This window comes from Nerophis lumbriciformis, linkage group LG08, assembly GCF_033978685.3.
Source record: "Nerophis lumbriciformis linkage group LG08, RoL_Nlum_v2.1, whole genome shotgun sequence".
NCBI lineage: Eukaryota > Metazoa > Chordata > Actinopteri > Syngnathiformes > Syngnathidae > Nerophis > Nerophis lumbriciformis.
This window is the reverse complement of record NC_084555.2, coordinates 32,219,789-32,237,719: the sequence shown is the minus strand read 5'-3', so window position 1 is coordinate 32,237,719 and position 17,931 is coordinate 32,219,789. Positions and strand designations below refer to the sequence as shown.

At 41.5% G+C, this 17,931-nt stretch overlaps 1 protein-coding gene across 1 annotated transcript in view; it reads right to left on the bottom strand.

Moving 5' to 3' along the window:
• plcb2 (phospholipase C, beta 2) overlaps positions 1-17,931 on the bottom strand; it is a 79,139-nt gene that overhangs the window by 10,773 nt on the left and 50,435 nt on the right. Inside the window, exon 31 of the mRNA XM_061968684.2 lies at positions 5,068-5,151. Coding sequence (XP_061824668.2) covers positions 5,068-5,151 — 84 coding nt within the window. The remainder of the gene's footprint in view (positions 1-5,067; positions 5,152-17,931) is intronic.

Genomic DNA, 17,931 nt, shown 5'->3' with positions numbered 1-17,931 from the left:
GAAGAAAGGAGAAACGGGCAAAAGATAAAAGGTATGCAGATTTCTATGAGTGACTGAAGGCTATAGGCTTTTAATTAGAATCATGCTATTTTGTTGCTATTAGCCACAGAAGACGACTGTATTTGATTTTTAGTTTTGCTGAATGAGCAAATATATTAAGAATTAATCATGTCATGCAACTAATTTCACCCGTAGACAACCTAGTCCAGATCCATGTGTTTGTAACCCACGCGCAAATTCACATAGACTTCCGGATTGTGGAATTGTTTTATTGCTATACTCTATATGATGGGTCAAATGCAGAGAATAATCTCGCCACACCTAGTGTGTGTGTGACAATCATTGGTACTTTAACTTTAACTTTAAATAACTTCTAATATACATTGACATGGCATTCTGTAAGCTAAATATATTATAGCTTCTCTTCCAACTTCCCTGACCTCCCCTCGAAGTCCATGACTGTGCCTGAGCTGCTGACTTTCATTCATGACAAAGAGCTTGCAGAAATCTACCCCAATCTGTGGACTGCACTCAGAATTGGTTTGACCCTTCCAGTGACAGTAGCTGAAGCAGAGAGGGTTTTTTCCAAGCTGAAGCTTGAGGGCCACGATGTCCGAGGAGCATCTCTCTGGACTTGCCATCATCAGCATCATCAGCATCAATCATACAGTTCCATCCATGCATTTTCTACCGCTTGTCCCTTTCGGGGTTGCGGGGGGTGCTGGAGCCTATCTCAGCTGCATTCGGGCGGAAGGCGGGGTACACCCTGGACAAGTCGCCATCTCATCACAGGGCCAACACAGATAGACAGACAACATTCACACTCACATTCACACACTAGGGCCAATTTAGTGTTGCCAATCAACCTATCCCCAGGTGCATGTTTTTGGAGGTGGGAGGAAGCCGGAGTACCTAGAGGGAACCCAGGCAGTCACGGGGAGAACATGCAAACCCCACACAGAAAGATCCCGAGCCCGGGATTGAACTCAGCACCTTCGTATTGTGAGACATATGCACTAACCCCTGTGCCACAACAGATTTCGTATAACGATATAATTGATGATTTTGCATCAAAGAATGCTAGACAAGTCAAGTTTTAGATTGCACTTCACACCTGTTGTTAATGATAATTGCCAGTTGTAAACAGGGTGAAAAGAAATACTCGCCCACGGCCTAGATCTAGCCAGGACCGCCTCCGATCTAATCTAATCTCATCTGAATCAGAAAAGCGTTTCATTAATCCTGCGTTCAATATAAACATGGTATCTAATATTTAGCTCTATGAGGTACAACTTATACACTGTATAAGTGTAGAATACGGTATACCCTTAGGATTACTATTTGTGCAGTTTATCTCTTCAGTCTCATTTGAATTGTTCTAAACCAGTACAAGTGTCCATCTGGCCTTCACACCTCATTGTCTAAAACCACCCAATGCTTGCTGTTTAACAAAAGATACACAATTCAAAACAAAGCTCTGACATCGTTCACGCCTAAACTTTCTCAATCACTCAAACCCGATGCGTCACATTGCAGCAACCACACACATGACCCCACATCACCCCACTTGTAATTGATGGCCTAGTTTATATTGTGAATAGGCATTTATGTCAGTGGGTTGCATTGTGAGAGTTCAAATCTCACAGTGTCGTTGGAATAGGAAAAAGCCGCCCCACGTAATGTGGTTTTAGATGTGTGGGCTTTTTATTGTGTGAAGAAAAATGCAACATTTCGAAATGCTGTGCGAAAAAAGGCAAAAGCGGGTCAGCGTGTACCTCAGAGCTATTCAAATGGCAGGCTTGGAATAACACCATACAAATATTTTGCAGCAAATTTCTAAAAAACACTAGAGTGCTCCTGTTATATAGAGAAACCTGGACCACTGTAAACACATTGATAGATCCTTGCATTGACATTTTAACCTTGATATAGTTAGGGGAATATTTTCCACCTTAAAGCAAAGTGGAATGCACAGGGAGTCTCACCCTCTATTCACTTTGTTTCAAATACACACAGATAGGGCCTGATTTACTGTACTAAAGGTTTACGTGTACTAAAACATGTGCAAACTTGATAGTACACACAAATCTGATCTACTAAACGTGTGCAGAGTGGATTGTGTCTGTTAAGTGAGCAGAATAAGGCGTACAATCCATTTTGTGTCTGTCTTTATTAAAATGCTAAATATATATGCTGATCATCAAAACACCCACAATAATGGGAGGAGAAGATGCAAACATAATTATTTAGCATGCGCAGCGTGATTCATCACAAATCACCAAAAAATGATTCCCGGGCGCGGCCACTGCTGCTGCCCACTGCTCCCCTCACCTCCCAGGGGGTGGAACAAGGGGATGGGTCAAATGCAGAGGACACATTTCACCACACCTAGTGTGTGTGACAATCATTGGTACTTTAACTTTAACTTATCAACACATCTCACTATTTTGCGATCACTATTTTGTGTTTTATTTAGCACGTGTCAGAAGGACGTGCAAACTGACAGTCCCACACACGGCTGCAGGATCAGTGCTCACCAGCGTGAACGAGTGGACAAAACGACCGACAGAGGAAAAATCCTCTGTGTGTGTGTGTCAACACTTTGGATGGTCAGAAATAAAAAAATCTTGCAAATATTGTCTATTCAGCAACATCATTTTATAATTTTGTAGCTGCAACAGGATCTAAGGGGCAGATTAAAATAAATTTGATTGATGCGTTTTGGTGTCCTCTTGTATATTTTTAATGATGTTCGTTCTTTTTTCCCCCACGTATAATATATATCATTAAAAGATTTCTTCCATAAAAGAAAAAACGTAACTTTGAGTGTGAATTTGTTTTGCGTCTTCAGCGGCAGCCACCCTCCCTATGAGTGCACCTTCGGGCGGAAAAAATAAAAGTGGTGTCAATGCTTCAAAAATAGCCATATCAAGTGGTACATATCTCCTGCATGTTTGAAAATATAGCAAAACGCGGCAGGTACACACAAAATCCTCATTTAAAGAAGGCGGTCTGCACTTGTAATTGTGCACGCAGTGTTAGTAAAACAAACGCAACACGCCCACCATAGTACACGCTATTTTATGGATTGCACACACTGTTTAGCGCGTGTTGTTTGGATTTGAGTAAATCAGGCCCATAGCATCTTATTTGTTTTTGTGATCTTCTTCCCACTCCATTTCAGGCAAAACTGGACAATCATGCATTACATACTAATAGAGTAAACAGTGATTGATTGATTGATACTATTAGTGGACCAGCAGCACGCACAATCATGTGTGCTTACGGACTGTATCCCTTGCAGACTGTATTGATATATATTGATATATAATGTAGGAACCAGAATATTAATAACAGAAAGAAACAACCCTTTTGTGTGAATGAATGTGAATGGGGGAGGGATGTTTTTTAGGTTGGTGCACTAATTGTAAGTGTATCATGTGTTTTTTATGTTGATTTAATAAAAAATAAAATAAAATAAAACCGATACCGATACCGATAATACAAAAACCGATACCGATAATTTCCGATATTACATTTTAACGCATTTATCGGCCGATAATATCGGCAGGCCGATATTACCAACCCAAAAAACCTCCCTCCTCCATTTACACTCATTCACACAAAAGGGTTGTTTCTTTCTGTTATTAATATTCTAGTTCCTACATTATATATCAATATATATCAATACAGTCTGCAAGGGATACAGTCCGTAAGCACACATGATTGTGCGTGCTGCTGGTCCACTAGTGGTACTAACCTTTAACAGTTAATTTGACTCATTTTCATTAATTACTAGTTTCTATGTAACTGTTTTATATTGTTTTACTTTCTTTTTTATTCAAGAAAATGTTTAATTTATTGATCTTATTTTATTTTATTTTATTTTTTTTAAAGTACCTAATCTTCACCATACCTGGTTGTCCAAATTAGGCATAATAATGTGTTAATTCCACAACTGCATATATCGGTTGATATCGGTATCGGTTGATATCGGTATCGGTTGATATCGGTATCGGTAATTAAAGAGTTGGACAAAATCGGAATATCGGATATCGGCAAAACGCCATTATCGGACATCACTTTTTGCATTATATTAATTTATATTATTATGTGTTGTCAACTTTGTACCTTTTTTTTTTTATTATTATTTTTTTATGTTATTTCCTGAAATAAATAAATGAAAATAAAAATAAAAATGAAAAAATGGTGAGACAAGGTGCCAGGAACGAGATGAAGCCAGAGTGGACACATGCGTGTGTCCAAAACACACGCTCAGGTTAACTTTTGGTTTCATTGGACAAAACTCAAACAACTCTGCAAAAGAGGCAGCAAAGAGGACAAAAGCATATGGTGAAAGAGACAATCGAGAGAGAACGCGCCAGACTTTGTATAGCAAAGTCTTCTCTCCAGCACTAGTATTGCTATTGCTTGTACTTCATTTGTAGAATACATTCATAAATTCTAGTTTGGTTGGCTTATTCAGACAAGCCAGTAGAACAGAAACACCAGGGAGGACTTCGTCTTTTAGAAGGGGAGATCTGAACACTAACAAACACTGAACACTCGGGTCCAAACTTGTGGCGTTCTTCAAGGCACCTTTTAAGTCCTCTCTATTGGTGCAGTTACATACTATAATTTATGTAAGTAAGGTGTTGCTGTAGCTTATTTACTTAGGATGCAGTCAGTAGTCATTTGTTCAACTTATTTGGTTATATTACCCCAAAAGGGACAAGCGGTAGAAAATGGATGGATGGAGGGATAATAGTGTTCCTCAAGGTTCCATCTTAGGTCCTCTCTTTTTCATCATTTTTGTGACCCACGAGTTTAGTTGAAAAAAACGTGTAACTGACTCACATGTTTGCAGGAGATCCTTAAAATCAGGAGAGCGCTCCTGTAACTCCGACATAATGAATAGACCAAAATCAAATGTCTACAGGAGAGGACGCCAGTTCTCCGGAATATACAAAATAAGACTAAAAGTGAAGGGAGAAGTCCGCTCGACCGGTACTTAGCTTTCTGCAAATGTGGCCCCTAAAACAATTTAGTTGACTATCCCTGGCGTACCTGAGTCGTCAGAGCCTTGATCTCCTCCAGTGTCGCCGCCTGTTTCGCCATCAGAGTCTCTTGCTGGGTGCTGTAATCGCAAGGCTGTTAAAGACAACACAACATGTCAAAAACACCATCGACTTTTAGCTTCCAAGCAGTTCATCTTCTCATGTAACTGTTTCACTCTATATATGAGTGTGTCATCTGGACAGGAGTGTGCCCGTGGGATGAAACCAGAACATGACAATCAATACACAGAGTGAGCTTCTGTCTTTCTAAAACCGAGGCGTAGTAGTCCTAATTGCACACAGCAAGACAACAGCTGATTAAACATGTTATTGGTGTAATTAATGATTCAGTGGGACAAAATCAGCTGCTGCGTGGCCCTAATGAGCGTAAGTGAGGATGACTGGAGTGGATGGGAGAGGCACAGAATACCAAAAAAATAAAGACGGAAGAGCTGCTCAGTCTTTACCTGGAATACTACAGGTCTGAATGTTAATCAGCCAACAGAGGAGAGCTGGGTGAGTCATAGACCACACGTGGATCAGCCCTCTTCCAGTAAACAGCCTCTGAGTCATGGACCAGCCTGGCCAATCATCAAAAAGCCAGAGTGTGTGTGTGTGTGTGTGTGTGTGTGTGTGTGTGTGTGTGTGTGTGTGTGTGTGTGTGTGTGTGTGTGTGTGTGTGTGTGTGTTTGTGTGTGTGTCACTGAGCAACACGTGGGTGCCTGAGAACATGTTTGCAGATGTGTGTCAGGATGACATGCCAAGGGTGTTTTTTTTTAATGTTTTCTTCAAATCACAGGACTCACTGTCTTGTTGTTACCATAGTTACGATTGTCAGAGATGGATAACGATGTATGTTACACACACAGTCCCTAACACGCACACAAAATGCGACCTCTGTAGTTATGAATTGTGATTTCCTCTTAGGTAGGGATGTAGACCAAGTAGCGGTATGATTTGGCACCAGGTCCTAATTGGGTCAGTTCTGGACAAATGATACCGCTATTGTTCCATTCTTTATCCAGCTGACTGTCCTAATTATGACACGCTGTCATATTCACTTCAAGTGCCACTGCTATGCATGAAAAGAAAAGACATGGATAGGATATGATAATCAGTTTGGAATAATCACAAATAAAGAAGCAACACCACACAAAAGTTTGTAACACAACAACATTTGTTGATCAAAAGTCCCTCAATGTCAAGCACACTAATAAGAGTTACTGTCAGTTTGAAGTGAAGTGAATTATATTTATATAGCGCTTTTTCTCAAGTGACTCAAAGCGCTTTACATTGTGAAACCCAATATCTAAGTTACATTTAAACCAGTGTGGGTGGCACTGGGAGCAGGTGGGTAAAGTGTCTTGCCCAAGGACACAACGGCAGTGACTAGGATGACGTTGCTGGCACGGCCACTCTACCAACCGAGCTATACCGCCCCAAGTGAATGCACTTAACTCACGACTGCAGTTATCGCACTTCATCAACTGTCATCCTAGTAATCCAATAATCCACCGGCCAATATTAGTCCGTTCAAAAACAGACATTTGAGGCACTTGTAATTAAGAGCTATATAAATAAACTTTGATTGATTGATTGATGATTGATTGATTAATTGAAAGAAGTGAAAATGTTTAAATGTTAATTCATGACATTGCTTTGACACAAGAAAGCACCCACTGACAGGTCTCACATCACCGTCTAACATCACTCCATCGCGCCGTGTTAGCGTGGCATCAAAACACACCTAATGTGTTTAGTTCGTTATGTCCCTTGACTCACAAACTGGACGATCGAGCACTACCCTGACTAGGCCTGATTTACTAAGATCCAAATCTTCACGCCAGACGTGTGCAAAAAATAAAACGGCATGCATTATGAGTGGGCATGTTGCGTGTCATCTACTAACACTGCGTGTGCAATTGAAAAGGAGTGCAGTCGGCCTTATTTAAATGAGTATTTTGCGTGCATACAGGGCTTTTACCACTGAGACATTTGATCATTTTTTTGCATATTCATGTTATGTTCTTACCTGTGTATGTGCATGTGTGTGCGATGTGTTGAACCAGCAGCAGAACAGACAAGCAAACATATGCACACTGATGCTTAAATCTGTGTGCAAGGCTGCATGTGGACCGCGTCACCAACGCATTTGTATGGTCTGGAATAACGCGAACACAAGACAATGCATAATGATAATATAATATATGTAAGAGATATATTATAGAAATATATTTCCTAAATTTAAAAAAAAACTAACAGCATTTAAAATAAAACGCCAACACACACCAAAACGCATCAATTCAATTCATTTTAATAGGCCCTTTAAGTCATTCAGCAGTAATAAAATTATAAAAGGAAATTGCTATCTAGACTATATGTCTAATAATTTGTATTTCTGTCGAGCGAAAAATGTTGAAAGACACACGTAGGACAGAGGATTCTCTCTCTGCAGTGCGAGCACGTCCTCTCTCACAGCCGTGTGCGTCTGTCTCAGATAGCACTTCCTTCTGACACGTGGAAAATAAACGCAAAACAGTGCTCCCAAAACGGTGATGAGTGTTGATGAATTACATTACACGTACTTAATTATATTTGCATTTTCTCCTCCCAATTTGTGGGCGTTGTGATGTTTAGCATATATTTCTTGCATATTAATGAAGACAGAAACGCAAAATGGATTACACGCCTAATTCTGTTCATTTTACAGACGGAATCCACTTTGCACATGTTAGTAGATCAGCTTTGCGTGTGCTATCAGGTTTGCACATGTTTTAGTAAACGCAAACCTGTTAGGACTTGGCAAGAATGAGGACTCAGTTGCAGACGGGAAACGATTGATGCCGGCTTTTATTCTGCTGTTTTCTAGGAACTCTCTTCAGACAGAGTGAATAAACAAATGGCTACAAACTCTATACTTGATACACTAGAGTCAAAAGGAAACGTAGCACAGGGCGTAAAACAATAAACAGAAAATCACTCCAGAGGGAGGAAAAAAGACAATAGCAAAATTTACACTGATCTAATAACAAAAACAACGATCTATGATAAGCTACACAAAAGGAAAATCGCTCAGGAAGAGGAAGAGACAAAACACCGTAAACAGAAACTACTCTATAAAGAGTTAAGTCCATCCATCCATCCATTTTCTACCGCTTATTCCCTTTGGGGTCGCGGGGGGCGCTGGAGCCTATCTCAGCTACAATCGGGCGGAAGGCGGGGTACACCCTGGACAAGTCGCCACCTCATCGCAGGGCCAACACAGATAGACAGACAACATTCACACTCACATCCACACACTAGGGCCAATTTAGTGTTGCCAATCAACTTATCCCCAGGTGCATGTCTTTGGTCAAGTCTACAAATTAAAGTGCTCCAAGAGGAGGGAAAAAAGAAGGCACAGTACTATGAAATTAGCTCAAACAAAAACTGACCAAAAACTTTAGCAAATCAAAATCACTCTTCTTCAGAGGGTACAGAGACATCAAAGAATAAATCAAGGCAATACTTAGCGACTTTGACAAGACTGTGGAAGACGGCTGGAAGTACACGACAAGATGATATACTCTGGCAACAAGACAGGGGAAGACGAGGACTATTTACACATGAGGGAGGGTGACACAGGTGGGCACAATCAGGCAATCAGGAGAGACATCAGACCAGTGACACAGGAGGAAAAAAAAGTGGCCTGAAACGAGAGAAGGATTAGATTTTCAACATAAAACAGGAAGTTTGCCAGACAACCCCAAAACAGGACTTCCCTCACTGCAGTGTGACAAAACCTTTAGTAAAGCAGGTGTTGATAAAATACTTCCCTGCTGTGAGATGTTACATGATGTTGGTGTACAACCGCTTGTGCTAACAGAAATGGTAATACAAACCCCGTTTCCATATGAGTTGGGAAATTGTGTTAGATGTAAATATAAACGGAATACAATGATTTGCAAATCCTTTTCAACCCATATTCAATTGAATGCACTACAAAGACAACATATTTGATGTTCAAACTCATAAACTTTATTTTTCTTTGCAAATAATAATTAACTTAGAATTTCATGGCTGAAACACGTGCCAAAGTAGTTGGGAAAGGGCATGTTCACCACTGTGTCACATCACCTTTTCTTTTAACAATACTCAGTAAACGATTGGGAACTGAGGAAACTAATTGTTGAAGCTTTGAAAATGGAATTCTTTCCCATTCTTGTTTTATGTAGAGCTTCAGTCGTTCAACAGTCCAGGGTCTCCGCTGTCGTATTTTGCGCTTCATAATGCGCCACACATTTTCGATGGGAGACAGGTCTGGACTGCAGGCGGGCCAGGAAAGTACCCGCCTTTTTTTTTAACGAAGCCACGCTGTTGTAACACGTGCTTGGCATTGTCTTGCTGAAATAAGCAGGGGCGTCCATCAAAAAGACGGCACTTAGATGGCAGCATATGTTGTTCCAAAACCTGTATGTACCTTTCAGCATTAATGGTGCCTTCACCGATGTGTAAGTTACCCATGCCTTGGGCACTAATGCACCCCCATACCATCACAGATGCTGGATTTTGACCTTTGCGTCGATAACAGTCTGGATGGTTCGCTTCCCCTTTGGTCCGGATGACACGATGTCGAATATTTCCAAAAACAATTTGAAATGTGGACTCGTCAGACCACAGAACACTTTTCCACTTTTCATCAGTCCATCTTAGATGATCTCGGGCCCAGAGAAGCCGGCGGCGTTTCTGGATGTTGTTGATAAATGGCTTTCGCTTTTCATAGTAGAGCTTTAACTTGCACTTACAGATGTAGCGACGAACTGTATTTAGTGACAGTGGTTTTCTGAAGTGTTCCTGAGCCCATGTGGTGATATTCTTTAGAGATTGATGTCGGTTTTTGATACAGTGCCGTCTGAGGGATCGAAGGTCACGGTCATTCAATGTTGGTTTCCGGCCATGCCGCTTACGTGGAGTAATTTCTCCAGATTCTCCGAACCTTTTGATGATATTATGGACCGTAGATGTTGAAATCCCTAAATTTCTTGCAATTGCACTTTGAGAAACGTTGTTCTTTAACTGTTTGACTATTTGCTCACGCAGCTGTGGACAAAGGGGTGTACCTCGCCCCATCTTTTCTTGTGAAAGACTGAGCATTTTTTGGGAAGCTGTTTTCATACCCAGTCATGGCACCCAGCTGTTCCCAATTAGCCTGCACACCTGTGGGATGTTCCAAATAAGTGTTTGATGAGCATTCCTCAACTTTATCAGTATTTATTGCCACCTTTCCCAACTTCTTTGTCACGTGTTGCTGGCATCAAATTCTAAAGTTAATGATTATTTGCAAAAAAAAAAGTGTTTATCAGTTTGAACATCAAATATGTTGTCTTTGTAGCATATTCAACTGAATATGGGTTGAAAATGATTTGTAAATCATTGTATTCCGTTTATATTTACATCTAACACAATTTCCCAACTCATATGGAAACGGGGTTTGTAAAAATACATTTGTTTCCATATCTTTATTTAAACCAATCACACACAGTACTAATAAGAGTACCGATGAATACTAGTATCGATAAGAAATATCGATATTGGTATATACAGGATGTCCAATAATATTGACTAATCATTCACGCTGGGATGTTACTGACGTCACGTCTGCCTGACTGCACGATCTTATTGACCTCAACACTGCTATTGTGACGTATAAAGCTTATAACCACATGCTGCCTGGGTTTCTACAGGAGAGGTTCAAACCTAGGTAGAGTACCCATGACCTCAGAGGTACAGCTGTCTTTCAGAAAGCAAACATAAGAACAAGCTTAAAAAGTAGATGTGTTTCTGTCAGAAGGGTTCATCCGTGTAACAGTTTGGATGATTCCTTAAAATGTTCCAGTTCCATTCACACATTTAAAAAACACTTTAAGACCAATGTCTTGGAAAACTATATCACTTTTGAATCAACAAAGTAGTTAATACTATGATCGATGTTAATTACAAACTAAATGTGGGATATAAATAATAATGGAAGTATAATTGTTTGTATATACAAACATAGTATATAATTGGTACAAAGGTTTAACTAACACGTGTACAAGGATATTTCACATGTCTTTACTGTGTATATAATTGAACAGTGTTTATGTTGTGTACAAGGTGTATTTATAATATGTTGTCAAAAGGAAATTTCATATTTTTAGGAAGCTCATCTTGTATTTGACATTGTTTATAGGGTTAGGCGCAATAAGTGCTCAACTTCAGCCTAAACCCTTTTGGTCTGCAACATTTTCAATTTATGAATGTACAACTGTTTGTACATGTAAAACTGTTTGTTTATTTTGTTGACCACTGACCGAAGAAATAATAATACAAAAACTAAAACGTCCGCCTCACGTCCCGCCCACTGAATGGTCAAGCTAGCTCTGTTTTCAATGGATATTAGGCGCCATTAAGACTTTCTCGAAGAAATGCCCTATGCTTGTGTTGTTTTCAGCTGTATGAACTGTTCAAATTGCGGAAAGGATAAATGTTTCTTCAGAGTTCCGCAAGAGGTTATTAAAAAGGTAGGAACTGTGCAAGATTTTACGAAACGACGAGCAAAGCAGCACACACTACAGTCCGAGGGAGCAGAGTCAAAAATGTATGAGTTGGCAGTTGTCACTTTGTGAAAGGTTTGTTTAATATACTTTTAACGGTTATTATTTCCCTTTTAAGTACTATCTTGACATTACTTATATTTTTTAAACACGTTTGCTATAAGTGTTTCGAAAAGCACCAAGATGGCAAGTCTAAATAAAAGAAGGCAAATGTGAGCAAAATTTAAAAGAGTTAAGCTTTTACCAAAGGCAGCAATCATAAATGAAGCTTTCAGGACATACACAATGTTGATATCTATACTTTTATTTTTGAAAAGCACTCTACTCGTAAACGTCTTAGAAGCGAGGTTAAATCATGAAATGCAACCTTACCCGAGCAAAAACTATGCATATATTTCCGGGAGAGTCTTGATACCAATTTCCTTGACCCAGTCACACACAAAGTAGTTGTAGACCTCCATGCTTTTTCAAGTTTTCATCTGTTTTGTAGTGTAGAATGGAGTCTGGAGCACAACAGTTCGATATGTCTGAGAACGCGACAGACGTAATCCTTGATATCACTCGACAGATATTTTTTTTCTACAAAGTATTGGGATTGATTCCATTGCATAGTTAGATTTTTTTTTGCTTGTATCTGCTTTTTGCAGGAAGATGTAAGCCTATTTTGTACTCAGATAGTTTGCACGCTGCATGCTGTACAACAGCCATCTTGGCTTGGTTGACCACCACTGGTTTTCACCAGGGAAGTAGTCACGTGTTGGAATACCAGCAATACTCAGATCATATGCACACGCTGTGCATTGGGCCCTGCGATCCGTAGTGGCCCCTGTTTTGCGTGAAGAAGCACAGGTAAAATCTCGATTGATGAATGACAATGAATATTAAAACTATTTTAAATATATAGAACACATTGTAATGGAGGGGATAGCTAAGAATAACTAATAACATTGAAAAGTGACCCAGTTACACATTTCAGCTCCATACTTTCACAAGCATTTGGACAGATTTGCATGTTTTGTGTTTATGCTTTGTCAATAGGGTTTTTGTGTTAGCATTTTATTAGTTTTAATGGCCAGACTTTTATGTTTTTAAATATTGGTTTGTACAGTAGCACTTAAAGAGGTACTGAATTGAAGAGTGCTTACCAAGTAAAATCCATTATTTCTGGTGAGCATTGTGGCGTCCGTCTCTGTTCAGTGGTCCCTGAACACACCTTAGTCTCTGTAGAAACGTGATGTCCACTCTTGCTTTATAGAACTGTGTTTAATGAACACCTTCAAACATCAATCATACTCCGCTGTACTCTTTACCGGCATCGCTACCGCTCTCTATCTCTTTGTGCTATCAACATCCAACTTCCAGGAACACGTGAAAGACTCGAGAACTCAATCTCTTAAAGGGGCCGTGCCCATTTTCACAACATTACATCCCTCATTTTCTTTCAAATTAAATGTCCTTGTTTCTGCTTAACAAAACTGTATGATGACACTTAACTTAAGTCATACTAAAGATTTTGCCAGTTCAAACTTTCACAATGACAATACAATACAAATATTTTAAATGGATAACATGCCTCCTGACATTAGCATACAGGAGCAAATAGAAAGTGAAAGGTTAATTCAGTCCAAGAGTCTCCTTGGGAGTCGTCTGTCTGCTCTGACAGGGTATTTCCTCTGGTCTTGATCCTTGTTGTTGTCGTTGTCATGAATCTGATCACCGGTACTGTCCTCATCATCATCCTCCTTACTGCTGTCACTGTCACAATTCAGTGGGACAAATGGTTGGTGTTTGAGAAGCTTAGACAGGGACCTGTGCCTGGTGACTTCATGTCCCTGTCTTTTTGCGGTGACCATTGTTCCTTTCACTGAGATTACCTTGTATGGCTTGGGGTTGAATGGTGTGACCATTTTCCCAGTTCTCCTCTGACGTATCAGGACAACATCACCCTGTTTCAACTGTGAGTGCATGGCATTCCTCCTTCCATCCGCATATAGTTTCATTTTCGTCTTCCTTAGTGCATCAGTTTGCCTAAGGTCATTGTCGTCGGTGGGGTGAGAGATGGAGGGCAGTTTTATTGACATGGGTCGACCAAAGAATAATTCTGCTGGAGACCGGTTGGTGGTGTGGTGAGGAGTGGCGCGATAGTTGCGAAGAAACTTGTACAATTCTTGCTTCCATGGCATACCTTCAACCATGGCAGTGTGCACAGCCTTGATCAAAGTCTGTTGAATCTTTCAACTACGGCATTGGCCTGTGGCCAGTATGGTGTGATTTTCCTGTGGTGGAAACCAAGGTAGTGAGCAAAGTCACAGAATATATTGCCTGAGAATGGGGGCCCGTTGTCACTCTTGACGAGTTCTGGCGTGCCCACCAAGGAAAATATTTTATCCATGACAGGGATTATTGTGTGTGCTGAGGTTGAGGATGTGATCTCGACGTAGGGGAATCTTGAGTATTCGTCCAGCATAACAAACAGGTAATCACCGGAGGGTAGGGGACCACAATAGTCCACGGAGACATTTTTCCAGGGACCATTTGGGAGTTCAGACATTTGTAGTGGCTGGTGTTCCATTCTCGGTACTGATGACTGACATGGGATGCACTGAGACACTAGTTCTTCTGCTTGCTTGTCTATTCCCGGGAACCAGACCTTTTCTCTGAGAAGCTGCTTGGTCTTAACTACGCCTTGATGTCCTTCATGAGCGAGAGCTAGAGCTCTAGTTTGTAGCGTCTGTGGCAGTACCAGTCTGTTGCCTCTAAGGATGAGGCTGCCGTCATCCAAGACTGTGAGCTCTTCCCTGACGTTGTGGAAGGCTTTTAACATTGAGCGATCAAATTCCGACGGGCGGTCATACAGGTGGGTCCAGTCGCCAGAGTGATTCACTTTTTTCAGGTGTGGCAGCACTGGATCCTTGACTGTCTCTTGTTTCACTTCTTGGAGAGTCATTGCTTTGGGTATTGCATGTTCTGCGATGAACCTGACATGGATCTCAGTGTCAATGTCATCAGTTGTCACACACTTGTGGAGAGTTTGTGGGTGGCGTGACATATAGTCTGCTGAATTGGATTTCCCCGCTTTGTGAACCACTTTGAACTTGTAGGGTTGGAGTCTGAGAGCCCATCTTTCTATGCGTGCTGGGGGTTTGGACTTCGGATTGTTGAAAATCAGTTCCAGTGGTTTGTGGTCTGTGACCATGACAAAATCCGATCCATATAGGTACAGGTGGAAGTGTTCGCAACTCCAGACTATTGCAAGTGCTTCCCGCTCAGTCTGGGAGTGCCTTTGTTCCACTGGAGTCAGGGCTCTGCTGGCGTAGGCCACAATGTGCGTTTTTTTGTTTGTTTTGTCTGTTTGTGCAAGGATGGCGCCGAGACCAACCGGGCTTGCATCCACAATGACTGTTGTCTTTCTTCCTGGATGGATGTAACTCATGACTGGGTGGCTGATTAGTCTGTCTATTAGCTGAGTCAGGGCATTTGTATGTTTTTCTGTCTAGTGCCAGGCCGCATCTTTTTTTGTAAGTTCACAAATTGGCTGGGTGATTGATGAGAAGTCTGGAATGAAGCGAGCACTGTAGTTGGCCATTCCAAGTAGACTGCGGACTTCACTCTGGTTCTGAGGCAGCGGCATGTGTGTGATGGCCTGGATCTTCTTAGGGTCAGGTGAGACACCATCTTTTGAAAAGACATAGCCATAGAATTCCAAAGACTGTTTGTTAAACTCACATTTTTGCTCATTGATTGTGAGGTTGTTCTCAGCGAGTCTCTTGAAGACTGCCTCCAGGGAACGATCGTGATCTGCAGGTGTGGCCCCAAATATGATAATATCGTCACTGAAATTTCTGACCCCTGGTGTTCCGTGTAGCACGTTTTGAATTGTGTGCTGGAAAACTTCTGCTGCCGACGATATTCCAAAGATGAGCCTCGTATATCTCCTGAGTCCCACATGTGTCGAAAATGTGGTGATGTATCTCGATTCTTGTGCTAATTCCAGTTGATGGTATCCTGCGTTGAGGTCCAGCTTTGAGAAGATAGTTGCACCGTTGAGATCGTGTATGATGTCATCCACTGTAGGTGATATGTGCCTTTCTCTCTGGACAGCTGTGTTGGGCAGGCGCATGTCAATGCAGAGACAGATTTTTTCTGGATTTCTGGGTTTTGGAGTCGCTACGATGGGGGACACCCATTGCGTTGGGCCATGGACTTTCTCAATGATGCCCTGGTCCTCTAGGTGTTGCAGTTCCTGCTCTACTTTCTTTCGCATGTGGAAAGGAATGCGACGATGTGGTTGGACTACAAGCCGTACGCTGTCGTCGCTGTGTAGCTTGACTTGGAAATTCTTTAGTTTCCCTATGCTAGTGGTGAGATTTGGATATTGCAGGAGTAGCTGTTGAGCCTTGGACATGTCCTGCTTCTTGGTCTGCGTGCAACACACTACGTGCAGTAGGCCTAGTTCAGTTCCTGTTGTGTGGCCCAGTAGGGAGCCATGAGCTCTTTCAGCCACATAGAAAGTTGCTAGGACAGTTTTGCCATTTGCCGAGACTGTTGTGTTTACTTTTCCTCTGAGTGGGAGTGGGGTGTTTGAACCGTAGGGAAATATTTTCTTTCTAGGTTGTTCGAACTTTACATTTGACTGTATTGTGCCGAAGGCTGTCTCATCAAGAATGTTGGCTGAAGCACCTGAATCAACCAGAACGTTCATGTTTTCACCAGCTATCACAAGCTGCCGCACTGGTGGTAGTGCGCCACCAGCTGTGCTTGTGACAAATAAGTACTCATCATCTGTGCTTGAGTCTTGTGCAGCTACATGGCTGACAGAGGTGTGAGGTAGTTCGTCTACATCAGTCTGAAGTGATCTGACTTGTTTATAGTTACGTGCTGTTGTTTTGTACATGCTGTGTGTTTGTTTGGTTGTCTGTTATGAGAGACAGCAACGAGCATAATGATTGAGTTTCCCGCATGCATTGCACGAGACGCCTTTTGCCGGGCATGCTGATTGTCCTCCCTGGTGAGGAAATGTGCCCCCACAATTCCTGCATGTTGTTTTTGATTGCTGTTGTTGTTGTGCACTGTTCATCTTTGATCTGTAGGGCAGCGAGCCTGTCCATCTTTTGTTGCTTGTGCTAGCTATGGCTGCAATCTCTCCTGTGTTATTTTTGTTTTCCATGTCAGAAGCTTGAAATTTAGATGTTTCGAATGCCCTGGCAAGATCCAGTAGGTCTTTGAGAGTTATCCTAGGGTCTCTTAGTGCTCTCCTCCTGAGCCGTGACGACATGCAGCTGAGTATGATTTGTGATTTTATTTCTTTATTTTCGTCACTGAATTCACAGTTTTGGGCCAGTTTCCTGAGTCTAGTATGGAATGTATCCATTGTTTCTCCCTCGTTTTGTCTTGCTTGTCTAAATGTGTAGATTTCAAACTCCACATTGCGACTTGGGCTAAAGTATGCAGTGAGTAGCTCAACTGATTTATCATAGTCCTTTGCCTCTCCTTTTTCAGTAAAAGTCTCAAAAATATCTTGCACTGGTTCCCCAGCATTATACAGTAGCATAGCCCTTTTACGTGTTGCATCCATTATGGCTGCTGCATTGAGAAACGTTTCAAAACGCAACATCCACTTCTTCCATTTTGAGGAGAGGGAGGCGGGTTCAATGCTGATATCAAAGTGTGGGAATTGCGGGAGCCGAGCTAATGCCGCCATCGAGCTTGTTTTTTTTTTGTTTTGTTTTTTAATCTCTTTTTCGTCCCGTCTGTAGTGCTGGCTCGCAGTGGAGTAGCATGCATGATTGATTCAATGGTTTTCACTTACGGCCGATCAGCTTCGTAGCGTGTCATGATACTGCTCCGTGCAGTGAATGGGGCAGACGGTCCTGGAGGGGAAAATCGATGGGTTCTTTCACAGCTTGTGCTCCGTATTCTCATCGCCAATGTAGAAACATGATGTCCACTCTTGCTTTATAGAACTGTGTTTAATGAACACCTTCAAACATCAATCATACTCAGCTGTACTCTTTACCGGCATCGCTACCGCTCTCTGTGCTATCAACATCCAACATCCGGGAACACGTGAGTGACTCGAGAACTCAGTCCCTTAAAGGAGCCGTGGCCATTTTCACAACATTACAGTCTCGAATTCGAGTATAGTACAATCACTCTGCACAGCTTGTAAGTTCAATGTGCACAATATCTTTTTGCTAAGACAGCAATGTGTTTATATAAGTTTAGATTGGGGTATGTCGTTTTATTGATGGAGAAATACGTTCATGACTCTTGTTTTCATATTATCATATAAGATAGCA